The sequence below is a fragment of the Calidris pugnax genome, unplaced genomic scaffold (assembly GCF_001431845.1).
Source record: "Calidris pugnax isolate Ruff unplaced genomic scaffold, ASM143184v1 scaffold133, whole genome shotgun sequence".
NCBI lineage: Eukaryota > Metazoa > Chordata > Aves > Charadriiformes > Scolopacidae > Calidris > Calidris pugnax.
The window spans coordinates 4,629,834-4,654,483 of NW_015090977.1; the positions used below are offsets into that span (position 1 = coordinate 4,629,834).

Here is a 24,650-nt window from a genome sequence, read left to right on the forward strand (position 1 = left end):
CCCCCCCCCAAAAAGCCATGTGTTCGCTGCGTCTGGAAGCCGTGTCTGTCACGCTGCTTAGCTGTGACAGTACAGTCTGGGACAACGTACTGGTTTTCCCGGGGGGATCCTCAGCAGAAGAGAGCACACCAGAAAGACACACAACGGCGGAGTGTGAGGCACTGCCTTCCCAGGAGAGACAAAGGCACGGGAGGGGGGAATGACACGCTACGGGGACCTCAGCTTCTGGGAGATGCTAGGACCCCTTTGGCCAGGGAGGTCCAGCACCACTCCCCAGGGCTGCTAATTTACTTTTATCTCCACTGCTTTGGGGATGGAGGCGTTCCGGCTTGCACCAGTGAGAAACCAGACAAAGAAAATAACAGACTGGGAGGAGAGGAAACCCTGCCTTGTGCAGCCTGGAGCGTCCTCCACCTCCCTCTGCTCAACAGTGAGAAAAATACCCCTCTCCTCCACTCTCTGTGCACTCCATGGGGCAGAGGCAGGCTAAGATAGCATGGAGGTCTGCACAGAAGCAACACAACAGCATCCTCCCTCTTTTTTTTTTCCCCAAAGTAGAAAATCCAGCAAAGCCCCAAGCTCAGGCACTGTCCTTTTTGCCAAGTGATTTTATTTTAAAACTGGAACTCAAGTTCTCCACTTGTTTAACAAGTCCCTTCTTTTTTTAAATAAAATTAATTTATTCTACAGAACAGTAAACTCTTCCAGACTCTTCCCTATTTACAAATTAACATTTTTGCTTGCAGATCACTGCTTCCCCCTCCTTTTCCTAGCCTGTGATGCAGAAGGTGAAAAAATCAGCCAACGTTTGAAGGTCTGTAAGGCAGTGCTCCCATCCACAGCCACCTGGCCCGTTGGGACCTCAGTGAAGAACAAGAATGACGATGTCTGTGCCGTATCTGGAAGTCCCCCCTCATTCACCGTGTGTGTGAAGGAAGCAGGTCCATGTTAAACCCATCAGCCAAGAGCCTCTGGCCTCTCCCTGGTGCATGGGCTCCTCCGAGCTGGATTTTAGCTGTACTCAAGAAGAAGAAATACCTCCACCAGAGCAAACTGCTCCTCCTGCCCTCTGAAGGGCCATACATTTGGGGAGAAGGTGGCATTTGCTGCAGCAACAAGATCCACAGCCCTCATCTCTCACACCCATGGGCCAGAAAGGCAGCTCTCACATAGCAGGAGGTGGCATGGAGCCTTGGAGACCCCTTCTCTGCCCTCTTGAAGTGAGAAAGACAAGTGACTCCAGCATGACTCCGGCACTGGGGCCATGCTTTGCTAGCTCAGGAAAGAAGGCACCTAAAAAAATAAATAAATTTGACCCAACCCAAGACACCAGACAAACTCAAGGGGTTTTGAGCTAGGTTTGCTTGGCTCGTACCTCCCTTTGCGCTAACTGGTAACTTCTAGCTGGGTACAGTGGGGTCTGCTCTACCTGGAGACCTATCCAGATGCTTCAAAGCCACCTCGCTCAGGTCCTGCTAGCACTGTCACCCAGGCCTGGCAGCCACACGAGGAGCCAGGAGTCCTGGCGATGGGGAAGACAAGCTGCGTGAGGCAAATCAAGAGGGACATGCAAGCGCTTTGTCTGCAAGCAAAGCTGCCCCTTTGGAGGGTCTCCCACCCCACATGAGCTACACAATCCCAGTAAAACCACCCTGAGGGCTTCAGTGGACCAGTAGGAAAAGCATGGACAACATAGCCTGTACCTGGCCACAGCAGGTTTCTGCTCTACACTCTCCTCCAGGGCTCACCTCTATTGAGGGACCTCCTTTTTCTGCTATAGGTGCACGTGGTTGCACTGGTCTATCAGAAAGCCACCAAGAAGTGGTGACCACTGGTCCTTCCCAGCAGCAGCGCTGCTACAGCCATTGCTGGCAGGGTTTTCTATCAGCCAGGGAGGGGACTTCAGCCATCAGCGAGGGCAATCCTGCCTGTCCCTGCAGTCAGCCTGGCCTGGCCCCGGCGTGTTGGCTGCCTGTTCACCCCCCAGCAGCAGCCCCACTCCTTTAGCTCTTCCTGGGCATTTCTATTTCTCTAAGAAAAAAAAAAAAATAATCTTCAATAGCATCTACTGAAGACATGTAGTGTTTTCATTCCTGGGAGCCCAGCAGAGCACCTGCAGGGTGAGGTTGTCCCTCAACTCTGGACACAGCTCCTGGCCTCTGTCTGGCCCCCCCGGACACATCCCGAATGACTAACAACTGATGCAAAGCAGGGGTGTTGTCGTATTTTTCAAGGTTTGCCTTGAGCAATGGAAAAATATTTCCTAGCTGCGGTAGTGAGAAGGCAGAAGGCTGAGCTGATGCCCTTGCAGAGAGCTTAGGTTTTGAAAAAAAGCAAGGAAGAAAGGGAGGAAGAAAGGGGTTATCCAGGGACTCTCCATCAGTAGAGCGAGGAGGGAAAGGACAAAGGAACAAACATGGCAGAACAGCAGGAAAAAAACCTTCCTCGAATGCAATTCGTTGAGCTTTGGGAAAAAAACCCTTCTGGCAGAGGGTGGGAAAGGTGTACCCCTCACACCTCTGCAGGGCTGCCCTTTCGGGCACACGGATCCACGTCTGCAAGAAAAGCCTCCATGTGGGGATCTGCCACTTCCACAGTCATCCTGAACCACCAGAGCCCCTCGGCAGCTGGTTTGCAGGGCGATGGTGCCAGGAGGGATGTTGGCCACGCTGGGCTCTCACCCCAGAAGGAATGTGCCGAGGTGCTTTGGCTGGAGGAAGGAGCCCATCACAGCTTCATGCTGCCATCCCAGGAGGGACATCCCCAGGGAGGAGATGCAGGGAGCCCGGCTTGGCCCTGGGAGAGCTCTTGGTCCGGAGGGAAAGGGAAGAGGCCGCAAGCTCCAAAAATGGCACTGATGCTTTCAGCCTCCCAAACCCCCAGCGCTGCCCCAACCTCAGGGCTGGCACCGGGTCCAGCCGGGACATCACCTGCTGCTCACACAGCTCCCGAAAGCGGCGGGGAGCGAGAGGGACATCCTGGCTGGGATGCTGGTGGTGGCAGGAGGAGGTGGCAAGGCTGGTGCAGCGGTACCCCGCATCCCAAAACCATCCCAGCCCCCAGGCATGGGGGAGTCAGTAGAAGGAGTATTGGTTTTCCACCGCCCGGGTCCGGCTCCGGGCACCGTCAGCCTCGTGGTAGTCCTCAGCACTGGTGGTGGTGGGGGGCTCTGGCCTGCGCTCAGCGCTGTCGCTGCGGCTCCGGGGGCCCAGGGTACCCTCCAGGCGGTGGTAGGGTGCAGGGACGGTGACAGCAGGGGCCACGGCCACCCCCTCGGTGGGTGGTGGGGCTGGCAGGCCGGTGGGTGCCGTGCTGCAGAAGTAGTGAGGAGGCGGCAGGTCGACCCGGCAGCCCGGTGGCTGCGACGGAAGGGTTGGTGGGGGGCCAGCATCTGTAAAGGGAGACAGGAGCTTGACCCCTCCAATGCTGCCTGGGGGCTCAGCCTCCCCTTTCTCCCTCGCTGGCACCTTCCCAAGCCCACCCTCTCCCTTGCTCACCCTTCTCCATCCTTCCCCAACCCTCCTTGTCCACCCTCTCCCAGCACAGCAGGATGCTCCGAGCCCCACAGATCCCTTTGTCCTCTTCTGCCTGAGCTGGGGGACTCAAACCCACAGCCAGGAGACACATGGGTCACTCTGGCACAGCCCTGTGGTCCTTTCTACCCACCTTCAATGGGATAACACCCACCTTGGGGCACCTCCAGAGCCACGCACACCAGCACGTGCACAGCTTTAGGGAGGGGGGGGTGGTCCCAGGGAACGGTTGGTCCTTTTTGAGTCCATGCAAGACACCAACCCAACCACCAACCCAACCCTCCACACGTAGCCGTGCTCCTGCTCGGCCCCAGTACCTACCAGGCAGCGGGCTCTGGGCCACGACGTAGCTGCGGAGGGTGATGTCGGCCGCGCCGCCCGACTCGAGAGGGATGGGGTGTGTGTGGAAGTGGCGCAGCATGTCGAAGATGGTCTGGAACCAGAGGTGCTGGACGTGGCACTGCCCGCTCTCGTTCAGCGACAGGCGGAGGTGCTGCAGGGGCAGGAGAGGGGTGAGCTGGGGCTTGCAAGGGTGAGATTCACCCTCACAACCAGAAGGAGCCACCACCAGCCACGGGAGATTTGCTCATAACATAGGACTGTGTCCTGCTGCAGGGTGTTTCCTGTAAAACCCCACGCGCTGCAGCCCCAGGAGGAATTTGTCCCCTCCTGGTGATGAACACCGTAGAGAAGCAGCCAGAGAAGGGTGGCTGGGTACAGCTTGGGGGGCTGCAGCTCCAATCCTGGTGACACAGACAGGCTAAGGAAGTCCCCAGCCCATCTACAATACTTCTTGCAGGACAGGTGACAAGACCAGGCAGTTATAGCTCAACCCCTTGCAGCAGGTGCCTTCTGGTAGAAGAGGGACCCAGCAGAAAACTACATGAGCTGTATTTTTATAGTGCATCCCTGTAATTCAGGACACAGAGCAGGCAAGAAGGTGGCAGGGGATGATGTGCCAGGATATGCTGGGCTCCTGTGGGGTATTTAACCTTATGCTTGTGTGGCAGGCACTCATCCAACCAGGAAAATGCTGATGGGGCTGGGCAGGGTGCAGAGGGCTCTTGGTGGTCCCAAGGGATGTCCTGCTGGGGTGCAGCTCCCTACAGAGCTTTGTGCTTGGGGTCACCACGTGGCACCCACTTTCTCGAAGAGCCCCAGCAGGGTGGGAAGGAGCCCGGGGTGCTGGGCAGGGCTGGCACTAACGGTCAGGGAGAAGCAGAGAACACCCACCTTGGCTTTCCCCTGGAAGTTGAAGGTCAGCACGTACTCCCCCGGCCGCGTTTCGCTCTGACGGATGACGAACAAGCCATGGCTCCGGGCACCCCCAAAGAGCACCAGCTGAGCCGCCTTGATCCGCGACAGAGTCCCATGGAACCAGGGAAAGTCAGAAAGGTTGATCTCTGCCTCCGCCTCGTTGTCCTCCCCTGGCCAAAGGGATGGCAGGTTTTTATGGAGCCCCCAGACATCCCCCTCTCCCACCCCTTCCTCCTCTCCCTCTGTGCACCCACGAGAGGGGGGCACTGGGGCTGCGTCCTGCATCCTGGTACCTGCCAGATGCCCACTGGCAGTGGGGGAAGACTCCAGCGTCTGCAGGAAGCTCTCCAGGGGGACGTGGGCGAGGAGCTCCCCCATGGAGTCCCTGCCCCGGCCGTGGGGCGCAGGGACGGCGGTGGCCATGGTGGTGGTGTGAGTGCCAGGCAGGGCACATCTGTCCGGCGGTCTGGGCACATCTGGAAGGGAATTTGCAGAAGGATAGGCTTCCAGGTCAGCCTCACCAGACGACACTGGGGACATTCCTGCTCTGAAGGCAGCTAGGTTGGAGCACCCCTAGCTCTTGGGTGACATTTCAGGGCTACGTTATGGCTCTAGCTGCAGCTCAGGGGACTCCCTTTCAGCCTCTGCTGGGTTTCCTTCCCCTGGTGTGACCGGCATGGGAGGCACAGACCTGCCTTGGTTGGGCACGGAGATGAGATGGGGCAGTGCAGGTGGAGGCTGGGACCCAGAGACCCCAGTGCCTGCAGACAAGGACTCTATTTTTCTGCACGCATGAGGATGTACACGGGCAAAATCAATGTTTTCAATGGGGTGGGACACCTTCCCGGGTTGGGGGCAAGCATAACAAAGAGGAAGGCAATTGACAGAGGAAGATCCATCCGCTCAGCACCTGCTGCAGGCTCCTTCACTTTATCGCTGGCAGGATCTGACTCTCCAAACCCGAGTTGGCACCCACAGGTGCCCACCTCTTCCTGGGGGGTGTTTTTCCCAGATGTAGGTCCTTACCATCAGCCAGGAACTCGCAGCTGCAGGAGGACACCCTGCCTGGCAGACAGGCTCCCTGCGCGCAGGACGCCAGCTCGATGTCGTCCCCGCTGTCCCTGAGGGGAGAGCACAGAGCAGACAGTCACACACTGCAGGGACACACAGCCACGCCATGGGGACTCCACCAAACAAAATTCCAGCTGTAATCCGGGAGCACATCCCAATGCTCCTCACTTCGGAGGGGCTGCCACGGACAGAAGCGCCCCCAGCATCAAGAGGCAGAGTGGCTGGCAAAACAAGGTGGCTTTTTAGGGGTGAGACACTGGTGTGAAGGGATGAACCCCTGAAAGCTCTCACTACATGGGTCGTGCTGGTCAGTCCTAGCCGCAGGATTCTGCTGCTGCCTTGTTGGTTTGGATGGAAACCTGTCACCTCGACTTCCAGCCCTTTGCTTTGCGAGGCACCCACACACACACACGCACACTCCCACCACCAACTTCCACCCGAGGACACTTTCGCTTTCATTCATCCTCCGTGAAGGGAATTACCAACCCACAGGAATTACATCCCCAAAAGACACCAAAAAAACCCAAGCTGGGAGGCCCAGAGGGAGACAGCAAGTGGGAGCAGAGCAGAGGGGGGCTGCAGAGGTGCATCTCCCGCAGAGCATCCCTACTGCCCGACCCCTGCCCGGGCACTTCAGCTCCCTTCTTGTGCAAGCTCCCCCCACCCCGTCCCTGCTTGCTCCACAGCCTATTTATTTTTAATCCTGGCCGCCGGCGAGATCCCAGCGCTGCCAGAGCTGCCCACGGTGACTCTTGCTCAACGGTGGCCACGTGGGCACAGGCGGCGAGGAAGCGGCTGCGTTAGCGATAACGGCTCACGAGGGAGCCGCTGAATTATTTAGCAGCCAGTAAGTGAATCAGCCACTGGGAGTCATTCAGCTGCAGCCGGTTAAAAAACAAGAAGGGAGGAAGGAAACCAAAACCAACAGCGTTGGGCAGAAAAGCCGTCGCCAGGCGCTGGGGCAGCGGCTCCGGCACGCAGCCCTTGGCAAAAGCATAGGGGAGCTGGCTGAAAAATTCATTCTTGGCACCGAGCGCGTGTGTCGGTGTATTAAACAGCTCATTATTATTTGCTCTGGAGTTCATTATTATTTGCTTTGCAGTCACGTCCGGAGGCCAAAGCGGGACGGCGCTGGGTGCTAAGCAAACACGAAAGGCTGGGAGGCTGTGGGGGCAGAGCCAGGGGCTGGCGTGGGGCTGCTGGCACCTTCTGCTGTGGCTCCACGGGAGCGTGGCCACGGCCCCGGGTAGAAAACCAGCACCCAAACACGCAGGAGGAAAAGGACTGTATTTCCCAGCCTCCCTCAGCAGCCCAGCCTCAAGCAGCTTGAATTATATATTTTTAAAAAGGAATGAGAGGACGATGGGCAACGGGCACAAGTTGGAACATAAGAGGTTCCACTCAAATATGAGGAAAAACTTCTTCACGGTGAGGGTGCCAGAGCCCTGGAACAGGCTGCCCAGGGAGGGTGTGGAGTCCCCTTCTTTGGAGATTTTCAAGACCCGCCTGGATGCAGTCCTGAGTAACATGCTCTGACAAGCTCTACGCAATCCTGCTTCAGCAGGGGAGTTGGACTAGATGGTCTCTATGGTCCCTTCCAACTCTAAAAATTCAGTGAAATTCAGTGAACAAAAGGAGCACAGAGTCCACCCGTGCACCCTCCCTGCCAGACGCAGCCTCCACCGTGACCCACCCTGCAGGCACCCAAACCACGTCTCTCGGGCAGAAGGGGGCAAAGACAGCCTGGAGGGAGCTGGAACCTCTCCAAGCCCCTTGTTATTCCAGGTTTGCTTGAGGTTTTCACCTCTGCAAGCTCGGGCATCTTGTTTTTCCAAAACCATGCCAAGAAGGGCAGTGCTGGGTTTTCCCCATAGCCCGGGGACTGCCTGGGCTGATGGTGTCCCAACCAGCTGAAGGGCAGCAGCAGCGGGCACACAAACCTCCCTACAGAGTCACCTAAAGCAGAGGAGAAGTTTTAGCAGGGTTGTTAGGACCCCAATGGCAGCATTAACACCACCACGATAGAAACATAAATAAATCAATTTAGCCAGCAGAATCTTAAATATACTACGGATGCTGGACTGGGAAAAAGCATAGAAAATAGCTAAAATATAGTATAAAAGCTTCAGAGGGTGAGTGTTAAGTGCTTCCCAGTGAGGGCTGTGTTCCTGGGTAACCTGCCTCTGCCTGGCCGAGGTGATGGGGAGCAGGAAAGGGTGAGCAAGCAGCCAGCCCTCTGCAAGGCTGCACCTCTGACACACACAGGCTGCTAACTTTGCCTCCAGACTTCTGCTGACGTGAGTTCAGGGACTTTCTGTAACACCCCAAGTAGCAAAAATTGCATCAGGGGTAATAACCCGTGCTGGGTGGCGAGGGCACGACAGCAAAAATCTTACCCAGGGTCGATGCAGTCCTGGATATCTGCCACCCAGGAGTGCTTCTGCAGGGAGTCGATGGTCTCCAGGATGTACTCGGCCCCGTTCTCCACCTGCAGAACACATGGGACAGTGTCAGGCTGCAGCCAGGGGTCCCTGGGGTAAAAAACACACCCCACAACCCAGCCGGATCCCCAAATTCACTTGCTGCTATTGAACAGCACCTCGGTTGAACAGGAGAGGATAAGTGCAAGCATCCCCAGCAAAGGGATGCCCCACAGAGATGCTTTGATGTGTCTGAGCGTGATCCCTGACCAAAGCCAGGGCTTGGAGGAAAATCCCCACCCCACCATTATCAGCAAATGCATCACAAGGCAGGGTTTCTGCTTTTTTTTTATTATTATTATTATTTTGGGGTTTTTTTTGGCAAAACCACACCTGGCCAGAGGCATCAGGGGTGCATGACCCCCACGCACCAGCAGAGAGAGCACCCCTCACCTCTGGGGTGCCTCAGCATCCTCCAAAAACTAGCCCTGCACAGGTAGAGCAGAAGCCACGCTGCCCTCTCATCACCCCAAAAATCCTGCCTCAAACCCAGGAGTTTAAAACCTCTCCTCCATTATCTTTTCCGCCTACTGGTCCACGAGGCTTCTGATTTCTGATGGCAACAGGGTGGGAGAGAAACCCAAAGAGCCTCCAAAATTGCAAGCTCAAAGGAGCTGGGCCTTTCTGGGGCCAGGGAGGGCCCAGAAAAGCCCCACATCAGCAATGGGGCAGCAGGACTCAGAAGCCACCCCATGGGATGCTTGTGCCTTGGGTGGGTTTCCCCTCATCCCTCCCGCACCCCTTATACATGGCATTCCCCAGCTGGCCAGGCAGCCCTGACCCCGGGAGGGTATCACATTGCCAGCCGAGACAACCTCCCAGCTAATTAAATTAATCACAAACAACTGAATCACCCTCCTGAAAATAAGCAGGGCGTGCAGGGAGCCCGGGCTGGGGCTGAGCAGCAGCGATCCTGGGGCTGTGCACAGCTGATCCTGCCCGAGGGGAGGAATAAAGATGTACCCCCCACCTCCCGTTACGTTTAACCAGAGTAAAGGAGCTTCTCTGGCTTTCTGAGGGCAGTGCATGAAGCCAGTGTGGGAGACAGGGCTGTTCTCTCATGCAGAGCATGACAGCAAGAAAAACACGTGCGGGGCTCGGGTATTTTGCAAGCGTCTGCTTGTGCAATGGAAAAAAAAAAAAAAAAAAAGAAGAAAAGCATGTGGTTGGTGTCCGACAGGCAGTGAGGACACACTGCCTGCTAATTTTTAGGCACTACGGGAGAAATTATTCCAGCCTGGCCTCGTGGAAGAAGGCAGGGGGTTTTCCACCCATCGTAATATGCTGGAGTGCGGGATGTTGCGTGGGAAGGTCGAGATTTGGGCTTGACATCAGCCCCGTAGGGAGGCAGTGGGAAAACCACGGCACCCAGCTCCTTTTCTTACCAATCCATACCCCGACATCGAGGGGTGTTCATGCCCCCCCAAGAGTACAGTCAGCAAAGGGGGAATGCAAAAGAGCGCCAAGAAAATGGTGGAAAAAGATTAGAAAACATGTCTACACCGAAAAGGTTATCAAACACTGGAACACGCTGCCCAGGCAAGTGGTGGAATCGCCATCCCTTGGGGGTATTTAAAAGATGAGCAGATGTAGTGCTGATGGACATGGTTTAGTGATGGTTTTTGTCAGCGTTAGGTTGATGGTTGGACTCGGGTCTGAAAAGGTCCCTTCCAATTTAAAGGATTCTATGATTGTAAGATGTCCCATCAAGAAGGGCTGGGGCAGAAAACGAGCCCTAAATAATAAAGGATGTCCGGAAAAAGGGGAAAGCATCCTGTGCTGAGAGCAGGGAAGGGAGGGCAAAGGCTGGCTGGAGTGACAGGAGAGGGGCAGCAGGGGGGGAGAAGTGGACAGATGGGCTCCGTACCGTACCCGCTGCCTCGGCTCGCTCAAAGGATCGATGGCAATCAATTAACCCCGCAGCAGGGTGGAGTGCCCCGGCCAGAGCAGAGCAGGAGGGTACCTGGTCAATCAGGCATTTCCAAACCAGTGGGGTTTGGAGCATTCCCCAGGGTAATTAAAGAAATGGCTGAAGCAGTCACAGGGCCATTAGCAGTGGGAGTGGAGAGAGCGTGTTGGGCTCCAGAAGATGGGAAGAGGGCAAGCCCAAAGCCCTCCCCTCCAGCAGCCAGAGAAACCAACCCTCCACAGGCACCCAGGAAGCTCCCTAGAGCTGAATTTCCCCCCAGCAGGGATCTGCCACGACCCAACCCTGTCAAACCCATCTACACTTGCTCGTGACAGCCCCAGGGACGGGGGAGAAGCACTGCCACATCCTTGGCATTGGCCATGCTTTGGACACTGATGGACACTCCAGCAAGGCAGGCAGGAAGACATGGTTGAGATGAGACTTGTAAGGGAATCTAGAAAACGTGATCACAAGTAGCTGATGAGCCATATTCCAAGAGCAGTTATCGATGGTTAATGGGTTATCGATGGCTAACGATCAAAGCTGAGGGATAGGCTAGAAGCTCCTTCACCTCAAGGACTCTCCGTGCATGCTGCTCTTCAGTAACGATTAGGACAGAAGCAAAGAGAAGATGTCTAATCAATTCACAGATGACACCACGTTGCAAGCGTGTTGGAGGATGAGACAAGAATTCAAATGAACTCATCGAACCTGAGAAATGCTCTGTGGGAGAAAAAACCAAGCCAGCCCCCAGCTCGAGGGCACGGGTGAGCTCTGGGTTCACACCAATCGCTGTGGGTGTCTGGGCTGGGGAACTGTGACTCTGGAGTGGTTCTGCAAAAAGCATCGAGGGGTTACACCAGAACACAAGCTGATGAGTCAACATCGTCATTAGGATACGGAGAAACCAACTGGATCAACTTGGGCTGGGTAAAGAGGAAGAAGAAAGGAGAAGCAATCAAAGGAGAAGCAATCCTTCCCATCCACTCCTGGCCACGGCACCACGTATACCTTGGGGCACACTCTCTCCAGAGCCCACAAGGAAAGCAGGGAGGACCTTGGGCTGGTCAGTCTGGAGAGAAGATGACACATGAGGTTGGTCTTTGAGGCACAGAAGACAACAGCTGAATTAGCTTCCATGTCCATGGTGGACACTGACCGCAGCAGAGGTTGAGGTTGAACAGCAAGAAGTCCTTGGGGCAGGGAGGATGCTTTGGAGGAGGCTACCAGGAGAAGGCGTTGGACCTTTACAAGGAGCTAGGTTGGTGGAGAGCAATTTCCCACAGAAACGTGTGGTGGGGCCAGATGGGCCACCAGGCGCAAGGGGCTTTCATGAAGCCAGGCTCAAATTTTATCCTTCCTCTGCTTTCACAGTTTTCTAAGCTTTTAAGCAGGTTCATTCAGCCAGGAAGCCTGGCCTCTCCACTCTGCCTTTGCTGCCTGCTTTTAGGGAGAAGCATCAGGGAGCAAAGTGGTTTTTCAGCAGAGGTAGGACACAGAAATCCTCCAAATGCTGGTGTTCCCCACGTACATGTGCTACCTCCCAGCGGGGCACATCCAACAGCTCTGATGGAGAGCATGAGTCCATTAGCACAAGCTGGGAGGCACAGCCTCATTAGCTGGAGAGAAACACCATCTCCAACAACACATCCATCATCCCAGCAGCACGTCACGCCCCGAGCTGGGACCCTGCAAAATTCAGCCCCGCTCTGCTGTGACAGGCTGCTGCCTTTCGGCAGAGCAGGAGGGAGCATTAAGCTAATTAATTGCACGATATGAGAGATATTTCTGGAGAGAAAGACTTTAATTCTCTGCTCGTGCCCCCAGACTTGCGTGGGGTGGTTGATTCCTGGGGCCTCGGTGGCCCCGCACACCCATGTCCATGAAACTGCCACCACGTGCCACCGATCCAGGGCAGCAGCGGTCACAAAACCACGGGCAGCCACACCAATTAGTGTCTCTGGACACTAATTGAACCGGTCTCCTGCTGACGAGGAGAAGCAAAACCCCATGGTGAAAGCCAGGCAAACAGCTCCATCCCAAAATAACCACGCATCAGGTGGAGGTTGCATCATTTTGAGGTGAGGGGGGGCAGGCAGGGATCCCATGGGGAGCATTAGCACTGTTGGCTCTGAAAACCAAGGCAACAGGAGGGTGGAGGGGGTCCCCGTTGGGATCTACACCTCCTCTCACCTTTAGGACAAAGGTGTTGTCTTTGTCAGGCATCTCCAACGGCATGGTGGTGCGGACCTCGATGATGGCCGAGAGCGGGATGCTCACCTTGGGTTTGGAAGCCTAGGAAGAGGGGGGGAAAAGAAAAAAAAAAAAAGAAAGAAATTAGAACTTAAAAGAAATCGATAAATAAATTAAAAAAAAGTCGCTCAATTGAATCAAACTCTCCTGGGGGACAACGCAGCGGGGCTCTCAGAGAGGCAAGATCACAGCTCAGCCTGCACAGTTATTACAGGGAAGTGGTGGGGGGGGAAAGAATTGATTTCCCTCATGTGCCTGATAACTCCAAGCTCTTTTAATTAAACCAAGAGGAGGCCCGGTGGAAGACAGGGAGGTTAGTGCATTTAACTGCCAAACCTCTGCCTTGCTCCAGCGCGGGCTGATGTGCCAGCTCTGCCAAGACCACTTATTCCTCTCCTCCTTTTCAAACCCTCTCCCCATGGAGATACCCCACAGGAGAATGGTGCTGTCTGATGGGGGATGCTTCCTGTGCAGAACGTGGCCCAGGAAGATGCCCCATTTATCCAGCACAGAAGTCCCATTTCAACTGAGAAGCTACGACGCGGCAGCCTTAGCCAGGCAGGGAATTTTAATTACATTAAAATAAAGGAAAATGAATTTCCCCTGGGGCACCCAGCACCCGCCGGAGCCTCAGTTGCGGGTTGGGGGGGGCAGGACCCAGTGCATCCCACTCAAATCTGTGCTGAGCAACAAATTCCCCGGATATTTGTTTTAATTATAACAAATCCCCCCAAAGGAGCCCGCCGAGCTGCTCTCCGGGGCTGGTCCCCTCCAGGGCTCTGGGATTCTGAGCATCGTGGCTGCAGGAAGCGGAGATAAAGATTTAGTCACCAAAATCTGTGCCTGGTGCCTCGGGTGAACAGGATGGGATGAGGCTGGTGATCATGGAATTGTCAGAGCTGGAAGGGACCTCTAGAGATCACCCAGTCCAACTCCTCTGCCAAAGCAGGGCTGCCCAGAGCACATCACTCAGGAGCATCCAGGAGGGGCTTGAAGATCTCCAGAGAAGGGACTCCATGACCTCCCTGGGCAGCCTGTTCCAGGGCTCTGCCACCCTCACCGTGATGAGCGCCACGCTACAGGTTACCAACAACGGGTTCAGTTCCCATTTTTTGGGAGGAAAAAAATAGATCCAAGACAAAGAACAGGAACTGCTTTTTCCCCTCCAGGTCGTTTCATTTCCACCAGCCCCAGGCCCCAGTGACGTCTCTCAGGCTGTGTGGGGCTCAGCCCTGCCCTGGGGAATTCTTCCCTCGTGTTCTTTGCACGGGAGGAGGTCAGGAAGGCAGAGGCAGCTACTTTGAGAGGGAAGAAAATATGTTGTTACTTCACTGGTGAGCCAGAGAAGGGAACTCTCCAGGAAGGGTCTTCCCTTTAAAGATTTAAAGACATGACCATAGTTTTTGTAGGACCTACACAAAAGCAAACCTGTGGGCTGCTGCAGCAAAAAGCAGCTTTCCTCCAGCTGTGCCAGGCTGGTGCCACTTTTACAGCTGAATCATTTGCCAGATGGAAAGCAAGATGGGACGAGGGGAGAAAGATGTAAACCAAAGCGGGGTGTGATTATAACAGGAGAGCAGACAATGTTCATAAAAGTTGCCATAAAATCATTTCAAAATTGATTTTTCAAGGCAAATCAAGACACACTTAAAAAAAAAAATCCCTCTCCGAGTAATCTCTTAAATGTTTTAAGAGCAGCAGTTGTTCCATTATAACCTGAGTTTATTGCCCCTTTGGTGGGGATGACTCTCATGCTGCTCTGTGAAGCCCACACCCCTGGGTTCCCTGGATCCTCCATGCATCATGCCATGGACATGGGGCTTCCATCCCATCCGTGTCTCATGTGGTCCCTGGGCTGAGGAAGCCCCCCTGGTCCAGCCACCAGCAATGCATTGCCATCCATACCGGTGCTGAGCCACCCTAGAGAGATGCACTTCAGTTTAAACTCAGGGTTTATATTTTATCAGGAGGCATGTGATGGTTAGGGGAGAGGACTAACACCAACAGTGCCAAGGTTCATTCTGGCCACAGAAAAATAGAAAACGCCGTTTAAAAATATGAGCTATCCTGCTGTCCCTATGTGTAAGGAATGGATCCAGCCTTCTGCCAAAACTCAGGCCTCCTGGGGATTCAGAGCACACCCAGACCCACAGAGCTGCAGCCCTGGGTCGATGGGACTGAAGCACAAACAGGAAAGTCCCGGAGAAGATGAAGTAAATGAGTTTTGTGGTTTTTTCCTTCCCTAGGTATTTAAACAACCTGAGATTTCATTACCAACACGTACAGCTAGCAAAGCCCCAGGGAACAGCTTGTTATTTGCCCTGTGCTCTTCGAAGAGGTGACAACACAACACAGAGGAGGCACAATCAAGGCGTTGGCGAGGGTTTGGCAGCTCAAATTATCCCTTTGCCCAGCCCAGGAGCAGAAGCAGTCCCGTGGCAAGGAGGAGACTGAAGGTCTCTTAATCCACATTTCTCAAGCAAAAGGCTCCACTGCTCAGCCTTCCTCCCCAGGAAAAGAGGGACAACCCTTCCCTGCATCACACCCAGGTGAAATGCGTGTGCGAAGGGGACGGAGGACACACCAAGGACACACCGCAATGAAAAACGGCTCCTGCTTTTGAAGCTTTCATTGAAATTTCAGAAGAACATAATGCAGGCAAGGAAAAGCGATACTGTGGGTAATAAAAATAATAATCAAGTGTTCCTCTGCCCAGGAGGGTAACGTAGCTGGGGCTGTCTGGGAGGAGAGCTGCAAAATCCATTCAGGGTAGTGATGCTTCAGCCCCAGAAGGCATCACTGGCATCTTCTGTCCCCATCACCAAAAGCTGCATTGGAGGTGGCCTTGCAGATGCAAAGTTATTCCAAATGAATTATTATTTTTAAAAGGAAAAGAAAAACAAACAACTGCTTTCAGAAAGCAGACTAGTGACCCTGAGAGCTAAAGCACAAAGGCCAGGCAGCAATCCCAGCCTTACTGCTGCTGCGTGAACCACCAGTCAACCACGTGTCTCTGCAACACATTGGGAAGAGAAAAAACCCTCTGGATAGCCTGGACACCCCACATCTTGATGGGAAAATTAGCTTTTCCAGCAAGATTGATGATATCTGGGGGCCTAAGGACCTGGCAGAGGCTTTAGAATCTCTCCCAAGGGCTGTGGGGAAGGGGTGGCCATGTCCTGGTGAACAGCAGCAATTGGGGCCTGCAGGTTGGATGGGCTTCAATGATGCTGTCCCCTCCACTTGCATCTCAGCCACCTGGCACCAAACCCCACTCTGGACCAGAGCTGGATTCCATCCCAGCTCAGCAGTGGAGATAAGAAAAGCCTCAAGCAAAGCCCAACTTGAATCGCTCAGAAAAACAAGGGCGGAGAAGAGCCAGGACTTACCTTCGGAGGGACGTAAAACTCGAGGAGGAACCTCTCTCCTTCCACCTTCACCGCTTTCCGCAGCAGGAGGCGGCACTTCTGCCACTGTGAGCTCCCCACACAGTTCGTGTCGTCGGCCACCATGTAGCGCAGCGTCCCCTCCCTCTGGATGTCCACCTGCTCCACCTTGGAGGAGGGCACCTTGGACAGGCGCAGCTTGTGGGTCCATTTTTCCCGTGGGTCACCGGGCTCCTTGCCCCCTCCAGCTGGCCATGGCTCCCTCTCGGCTCTCCGGCCACCTGGGGCAGCCTCAGCGCCCGGCTCAGGAGAGGACTTGCGATGCCACATCTCCTTCATACCGTCCACCACACACAAGCTCATGTTCCTCAAGGAGAAGCCTTTCTTGAACTTGGGCTTGGTGGCAGCGTGGATGGAGACGTCCTCCGAGCTGCGGGACTGGCCGTAGGAGGACACCTTGCGTGCCTGCACCTGCTGAGCTGGGCTCAGGTACCGTCCCGTGCCCAACGGGGCGTCCATGCTGTCCAGGGACTCGGTGGACGTCTCCTCCTTCCTCGGGGCGACCTCACGTCCGTAGGGGACGTGGCAGTTCTGCAGCCCCACGAAGGGCACGATGTTGTACTTGGTGGGGGAGTCGGACACGAACACCCGGCTGACCTCCAGGCTGAAGATGTCCAAGAAGTTGGCGGCGAAATGGTGGGAGAAGGAGGTCTCCGCCCCGGGGGTGTCGTAGTGGGGGTTCTCCTTCAGGAACTGGCAGAACTTCTGGGCGAAGTCGACGGCGGCCGCCTGGGCGTGCAGCTCGCAGAACTCCCTCCAGTCGGGGAGCGGGGAGGAGGGCTCCTGGCACAGGGCATCGCCGTTCATGGCTGCCCCATTCCACCTGCCGGCGGGCTGCAGGGACAAAGGGGACAGCGTGATGGTGGGCACGGACACGGGCAACCCACCACCCTGCGTGGCCATGCCCCCCTGCAAACAGAGGTCTTCTCCCCACCACGGTGTCGGAGCAGGTTTGCAGCCCCGATGCCAAGGGGAACACCGTGGGGAAGTCATTTTCGTGCCGTTCCCTCTGCACCTCGGACGTCGGGAAAAAGTCTTGGCCCCGGCAGCAGCCATAAATTGTACTTATTTTACGATTATAACCATGCAAAAGCATTATTGATTTCTCATAAAACCGCTAAGGAGTCCCCGACCGGAGGAGCCCGGGGGGATTCGCCTTCAGGATTTATCTCTCCTGTGTGCTCTGCCCGGGCATGGCGGCAGCTCTCCCAGGGGGTGAGGGAGCTCCAGGCATCCCACATGGACACACAGGGCAGCACCCTCCCCTCCGCACCCAGCAGCTGGTCCTCCTCCTTCTCCATCCCTATTTCTGCCCTGATTCTTTAGCACATCAATTATTTTTTTTTTTTTTTTAAGAGATATATTAGAAGAGACATGGACCTTGCCTCTTTGGTTGGCAAAGACCGAGCCTGACACACGGCCAGACCTGCTCATCCCCAGGCTCTATAGCCCAGACCCTCCTCAACCAGGTGACATCTCACTCGGGGCAGGCACTGCTCTCATGTCCCATCCCTCGCTGTCCGGTCTCATCTCCATCAGACCGAGCTGAGCTGCTGGAGCCATGTGGGAGCTCAGCCCCTGCTGCTCACCCTCCCTGCTGAGCATCAGGCACTGTGGGGTAACATAACCCCAGGACAGGTCCTCAGCAGAGGCCAATGGGTAGGTAGGGTACAGGGGGGAGGGGAACACAAACCAAGAAGCCAGACCCAGAAGTTCATGAGAAATTGAAGGGAGTTGAAGACCAGACCCACACGCCCATGGGAGAAGCACCACTTTGCCCACCCTCCACACTGGTCCCCTCTGACCCACATGTCCACAGGAGAAGCACCACTTTGCCCAACCTCCACACTGGTCCCTCTGACCCACATGTCCATGGGAGGAGCACCACTTTGACCACCCACCGCACTGGTCCCTCTGACCCACATGCCCATGGGAGAAGCACCACTTTGCCCAACCTCCACACTGGTCCCTCTCCCAGTGGCCACAGGACTCACAGGAGCAGGTGTGCATCCCTGGCTTTGTCATAAATCTCTACCTGGCTTCGCGTGGCTTGAACCACCTCCCTGGGGAGAACCCAGCAGCAACCGCATCTCAAAAAAAAAAATAATAATTTCCCAGTGCCAAGACTGCTTGTGCCTGCTGGTGACAGTGAGCAACTGGGGCACCAGTTCAGCCCATGTTCTCAAACTCACGGTCCATGTGTCCAGACACACTCCCCCGAGGGCAGCAGTTTGGCTAATCCACCTCAGCTGGCTCAAATACAGAGCCCAGGGATGCCTGTGGCTGCCATGATCCAGGCGGGACCATGCCTGGGGACCATGCCTGGCTCCTGGAAGGACAGGTCACTTTCCCTGCATTTCTGCTGTTCTCCATTCACAGAGCAGCTCTCTGGCTGGTGAGGGATTACTCCTGCTAATAAATCGCGTGCAGCGACCCGCCAGCAGCTTACATGGCCAATAATTAATTACCGCTACGGATGAACTACACAAGCCACGGGATCGGGCAGGCACTGGAGACCGCACTAACCTGCTCCTCGTCTTCCAGACCCCAACCATGTTGGTCACCAGACCTCAGGCAGGAGCAGGGCTGGGATCTGGAGGAGCAGCAGCAACCAGGAGCTGGTTGCCATTTCCCCAGCACATCCCTATGGAGATGAGATGCTGCCTGACCCACCAGCATAAAACAACTGAGCTCTCCGGGAGCACCTCCGTCCCTGGAGGGGCCCACAAACCTCCTCAAACAGAGAGAAACTCACACAGGCAACAAAAGCACGCAATGGGAAGAGAAACCCCAAGTGAGAGCCAGAACCTGGGGAGCTTGGCTTCTCCGCTGTCTCGTAAGGACCAAGCAGCATCTCTGCCACACACACGTGGAATCTGCCTGCTTTGGAGACAGGGCTGCTGCTTGGTGCCCCAGCTGTGCCAGGGAGGCAGAGAGGCCATGGGACACACGTGGCCCATCAGTGACCTGTGCTGGCCCCTCACATCTTGCAGCACCATCACTGGTCCCCAGCAGAGCTCTGGCCCCTGCAGAAACCCCTGTTGAGGCTCTCCCCGGCATCGCAGGGCTTTCCCGAAAGTCAAGTGGGTCCCACTCACTGGGATGCAAGCCAGCTGGGAAAAACCCCATCCCTGCAGTTTAGGAGCAGTGGCTGAATTTCCCCAGGAGACAGTGGGAAAGCAGGAGAAAATGCAAAGCTGTTTGTTACCCGCCCAGCAACTGCAATTCCTACTTCTCCATCCATCACCGAGCAGAGAATTTAAAGGCTCAGCTCATGGTGGTGGCTACTGCCCATCAGCTTGAAAATTCACAGCCCCAGCTGCCCACTAACCCCTTCAGGAACTGCCCCAGCACCAAGCCATGGGCTGGGAGGGTTTGGGCTCGGGGAGAAAAGGGACATGAAATGGAGTCTCCTGCTGCCAATCTGAGCAGGCATGGCAAGAGCAAGGGAGGGGGAAAGGATGCAAAGGGAAAAGAGTGGAGAGGGAGAGAAAACCCCATGGTGATGGGTTTAATTGCACGTGCAAGGGAGGAGCAGGCTTGGCTTTGCCCCGAGTGTCGAGCCCTGGGGCTTGGCCAGAGTCCCCCCCCAACAGGGATGGTGGGAGAATGCTTCTCCCCATCCATCTCTCCAGCAGGGATCAGTGCTATGGAGCAGGGCCTGCCTGCCCGAAAGCCAGGGATGGCAAGCCAAGATGCAACCGACTCCGAGAGATTAAGGGCGGGGGGGGCGGGGGAAACCAGAAGAAAACAAACAAATGAAAAAAAAGGCACTTTAGACAAGATACAGCCCCAAACAAAAAGCCTCACCACCCAGGCACCGCAGCCGGGCTCGGAGACACGCACACAGAGGCATCACAGCATCTTCCTTTCATCTGCACGGGGATGACAGACTTTAAAAGGCCAATTTATAAAAATGAAGCCTAGAGGAGAGACATCTGGCAGGTCTGAGGAGGCGGAGAGGGGGGGGAATTACTAACCCTGTGCTGCATCTCCAGCCCCCCTCGCCCAGAGGGGGGTCTGTAAGCCCCAGGCTGGGACCAGGCAGGGTGGCTGGGGGCAGCCCCCTGGGACCTCAGAGCCATCGGTGGCCCCACCACCCACCCCAGCACAGACACCTTCACCTGCTTTCCGTGGGAAGCAGGCTCCCAATTATTATCTGTGTAGATTTACCTTGAATCTGGGTGCCTCCCCTCCCCACCACACCGACAGCGCTGCCCCACTTCTCCAAATAACTTCTCATGCCACAGACAGCATCCCCGGGCAGAGCGGTGGAAGCGAAGATGAAAATAAGCTCAAGATGGAAATAAGCAGCAAATCTGCCATGGCTTTTTCAGAAAAAAAAAAAAAAAGAGAAAGAAAAAAGCAAGGGCCATCCACTTCCAGCCCAGCTTACCGAGGGTCGCAGCGCGCTCCCGGGCACCTCTGGAAGGAGCCAGATCCCTTTGGAGGTGTTATCTGCCGACTCCAGAGCTGGCTCAGGGGCCACAGCCTCGAGTCCCCTGGGTTACACGAGAGGACAGACATGTGAATACATAAAATGAGGAGGTTTGTTGTCAAAGGGAAGCCACAGAGCGGCAAGCGAGACATCAAGCTGTCGAGGGGCTCCTAACCCACCTGCACGAGCCCCCAGAGAGCAGAGCTGTGCCCTACTGCTGCTGTCACTCGGGAGAGCGATTCAGAAGAAGGGGAAAAAAAAAAAAAAAGAAAAAAGGATTTCTGGGGATCAGCCAAGTGGAAACCCAGGTTGCAATGGCAGGCGAGAGCCAGCCGCTGGCAGCGATGTTATGACAATCTCTCCCGACGAGCTGTGCTGATGCGCCCCGCGCGCCGCGGCACAACCACGTAGAAAGATCTGAAAGTCGAAGTGAGCTACTGACCTCAAGAAGAAATGAAATTTGAACTGTCAGCAGAAGTGCGAGAGACCATGAAAAAAAAAAAAAAGAAAGAAAAAAAGAAAAGAAAAAAAAAAGACACCTCTCCGGTGAAGCGGGAGTTAGGGAACGACGACAAAGCCACCCGGATTTGCTGAACCAGAGCCGTGAGGAGGAACCAACATCTAATGAGGTGTTAATAACCCGAACACGCAACGCCGGTCATGGGATAGCTGGGAGAGCCAGCCAGCCCAGCACTTGCTCCCAGGGCTTTATTTAAGGAAACAACCCTAATAAAGAGATGTTTCCCTTCCGCCCGGGGCGGCACAGCCAGGCTGGGCCAACGCGATCCGAATTTCATCGGGGAAAAAAATACCATCCGATGGAGGCTGTGAGACACAAGCCTGTGTCCCTCCATCTCTGCGTGGACGGGGGAGGTCCTGGGGCCATGCATGTGCGTGGCAGGAGAGGGACAACCTGCAGGGAAAGGTCCGTAGCAAAGCCCTGGCTGATGGGGAAGGAGGTCCCCAGCTCGGACCCGGTTGCCCGGGTCCAACAAGCCGCTCAGTTTCCAGCAAGATCGATGCCACTCAAAGCCTGGGCTGGCCACCCCGTGGGGATGGGATGGCATGAGGAAACCCAGGCACCTGCTCTCCCCCCAGAAAAGCGCCTGACCTCAGCGTGTTGGGCCAGGGGAGATCCCCGAGTCACGAGCAGGTCCCAGAGCAAGGTGACACCTCCCCGGCAGCGAGGTGACGTTCCTGGCAGGCAGCTGCTGGCAGGCAGGCAGCCCCTCTGGCAGCTCGCAAGGGAGCCTCCAGGCACTGCCTGCCCCCGGCAGATGGGGAAAATAGCTAAAAATGGGCATTTCCCAGCCCGTGGGGATGGTGGGGCAAAGCGAGCAGCACGTGGGGCTCGGAGCTGATGGCAGAATGGACGCAAGCACATCATCTTTGCTCTCACTGTGCAAGCCCTAAGGGGGTGGGGGACACATCAGCCTCAGGGCTGACATCCCTCCTTCCACAGCAGACACCTGAAGTGTTCAAAGATCAAATGTCCTCCTCTCGGGGGCTTCCTTTGCCACCCTGAGGAGCTGGGAAGTGTCCTGGCCCTCACAACCCATCAGAGCTGTAACCAGACACAGAGGCTGAGCTGAGGAAAATAAAGCCATGGAGCAAAAAAAGCAAAAGTTATCTGTCCGTGGGCATTACACACCCCTCCAGACCCACTTACCATCCCCACCACAGCCCAGGGTGGGAGAAGTTGATTGCTCTCTGCACTCTTCATTGCTCCACGTACTATTTATACCCCATAGATCTTAAATCAGACCGGCTGTCTGAATCGGATAGAAATGGAAACAATCTTTGTTCCTCTCATTTACTGTCTATCCCACTGAAATATTAATTGAACAGCATTTTGGCCTTCAAATTTAGTGGTCAAATCGCCTTTCTTGAACCAATCCCCCGTTAAATGCATGCTTTGACTCCTTGCCCAGACGCACTACAGGGTCCTCCTGTCATCTGGAGCCTCGAAAACATTTGTCCAAAGTCAAAAGGCTGCTCGGGTCTTTTTCTGCTGCCCGATGAGGGATTCCTCCAGCCACAGCCTTAGCTGGAGCAGCTCCCCAAACAGATGCCCCCACAGCACCCAGCAGGGTGGGATGGCCATTTTCCAGGGCAGGCTTTCAGGGCACGGGCGCTGAAGGGAAACAGCTTCAAAAGAGAAAATGGGCAAGAAATGACCCCTTTCCCCCCTCCTCTTGCACATATGACAGTCTCCCCACAGCTCTGCACTCAATCACCCCCCAGTTCTTGTGTCCCGATGCCAAGGAACTGATGCAGGAACTGATGTGCCCACAAATAAACCAGACTTTGGGGACCACATCCCCCAGTGCAGCCTGGAGGCAGCTCCAGCCCTGCCGCTGACTTACTGAGAGAGTCCCAAGCCCACGGCACTGCTCACCCTGTGCCAGCGGACCCCCTGGGCGCTGGAGGGGACACACAGACACTCCTCTTCCCCCCAGGCAGCCAGTCTGCCAAGACCAGCCAAGCAGAGCTCAAGCCCCTGAGAGTTCCCCAGCAAAAACTGAGATTTTCCTCCATTTCCCACTATTCTGACCAACTTCATATCACAGGGTTGTTTCCTTCCCTCCCCTCCGAAATCCCCTGCAGACTAAACTTTACCCCCTGCGCCGACAGCTGCTGGAAAATAAAGACAAGTTAATAGACAAGATCCACTGGATCTTAGATAATCTCTTCCCCGAGTAATTCCCTCCAGCTTGCAAAAGGAGCCACGCTGCCAGCCCATGCGTGGGGCTGGAGCATCACCCAAGCCACTTAGCACACTGCTGATCCGGATAGGGCAACATGGGACCCGGGGGGGTACCAACCTCACCCCCCTGGGTAAGGGGGTCCCCCTGGGGTGCAGCAATGGGATGCTACAGCATCACTACAGCTGGGCATCACGAACGCAGCCCGGGGTTTGGAGGCAGCGGGGTAGGTCTGGAAATAAAGCAAAGACATGCCCTCGATGACCCCTCAAAAAAAAAGCTTGAAAAAATTAATAAATAAAGATCAGAAATAAAAAAATATAGAATTAAAAAAAAAATTAAAATAGAGCTTTTTGGTAAAGGAGGTCTGTTGTCCCTTCCTTCTCACCTGCCTGTCTCCGGCCGGGGAGCTTCCCACAGAAAAGCAACTGGTCCAAAATCTATTTTTAACCCCCACAATAGCAGAGCTTCCCAAGAGGAGCGGCCGAAGCCCTGTCCCCAACCCAGCAATCTCACATTTCCCTCGCTAAGCCTAGATTTCCTTCCGCCCCTCAGCCCACAACAAAACCCTCCTCCTCCTCCTCCTCTTCTCCTTTTCCCATCCTTGTCAAACTATTTGCACATCCACCTCCAGGCCGGAGCGGTGCCACGCGGCGACGGGATGCACGCTGCCACGCATCCGTGTTATTTATTAACCACTGACCTGGCACCTCGGGGCAGACCCTTCCCAGGCTCAGACACACCAAATAACAGGGGGTTTAGCCGCTCACTCACCACCCCTGGATGTACCCGAAACTCAGGGGATTTAAAGAAAAAGCCCCGCAACACAAAATCAATTGCAGTTCCCAAAATAAGTGCAGAGTCCTTTAACAAGAAGAGCCTCGCCTGGCAGATGGCTGTGCCATTAAGGGGCTCCTGGGGTGGTTTTGGGGGGATGATCCGTGTGGGTCAGTGGTGTGGGATGCCCAGCAAAGCGTACCCCGATGCCACATGGCACAGCCACCGCTGCGTGCCTCCGTCCCGGCTCACTCCCAGGGATCCCCCCCTCATTAGGGCAGAGAAGCTCCCTAGATTGTCTTTCAATTACGGCACATAATAAACATAGGATAAAGTAACATAGGCCTCTGCAACATTTTCTTATTATGTTTTTTTTGTTGGTTTTTTTTTATTTTTTTTTATTTTACTTTGCAGATCTAATTCCCCACCCCCGTCGCTGCCTCATACCCGCCTGCAAACAGCCATAAACTGCTGCCTAATGGTATCTGAGCTCGGGAAATTCAATTCTACCCAGCGCCTTACCCAGGACTGCTACAATCGCTGCTAATTGCTTAAGTGGTATATTAAGCAAAACATCTCATAAAAATTCCAGTGGGCTTTGAAACACCACCATTCCCTCCCCCCCCCCCCCCCCCCCCGGCCACTGCCTCCCTGCCCCACGCACGCAAAGGATGCTTCATTCCTGGCCGATGATCCAGCTGCCTGCCCCGAGCATCTGCTCTCCCGGGTGCAAGGAGATATGGCTGGGCTCTGTGGCATCAGGGGTGGGCACCAGGGGGGC

The 24,650-nt window shown here is 55.2% G+C and overlaps 1 protein-coding gene across 3 annotated transcripts in view; it reads right to left on the reverse strand.

Moving 5' to 3' along the window:
• Positions 1 to 2,199: 2,199 nt before the first annotated feature.
• The window catches only part of SH2B2 (SH2B adaptor protein 2), a 24,677-nt gene continuing 2,226 nt past the window's right edge, over positions 2,200 to 24,650 (reverse strand). Inside the window, exons 1-10 of one of the 3 annotated variants that reach the window (XM_014953412.1) lie at positions 20,830 to 20,933; positions 20,346 to 20,451; positions 15,893 to 16,783; positions 12,444 to 12,545; positions 8,258 to 8,349; positions 5,817 to 5,911; positions 5,084 to 5,266; positions 4,767 to 4,960; positions 3,855 to 4,026; positions 2,200 to 3,391 (exon numbers count right to left, since the gene is read on the reverse strand). In XM_014953412.1, the coding sequence (XP_014808898.1) occupies positions 3,075 to 3,391; positions 3,855 to 4,026; positions 4,767 to 4,960; positions 5,084 to 5,266; positions 5,817 to 5,911; positions 8,258 to 8,349; positions 12,444 to 12,545; positions 15,893 to 16,756 (2,019 nt within the window). In that variant the 5' untranslated portion in view covers positions 16,757 to 16,783; positions 20,346 to 20,451; positions 20,830 to 20,933 and the 3' untranslated portion in view covers positions 2,200 to 3,074. Of the gene's footprint in view, positions 3,392 to 3,854; positions 4,027 to 4,766; positions 4,961 to 5,083; positions 5,267 to 5,816; positions 5,912 to 8,257; positions 8,350 to 12,443; positions 12,546 to 15,892; positions 16,784 to 20,345; positions 20,452 to 20,829; positions 20,934 to 24,650 lie in introns of those variants that run through there. The other 2 variants (XM_014953411.1, XM_014953413.1) reach the window with 2 other exon arrangements.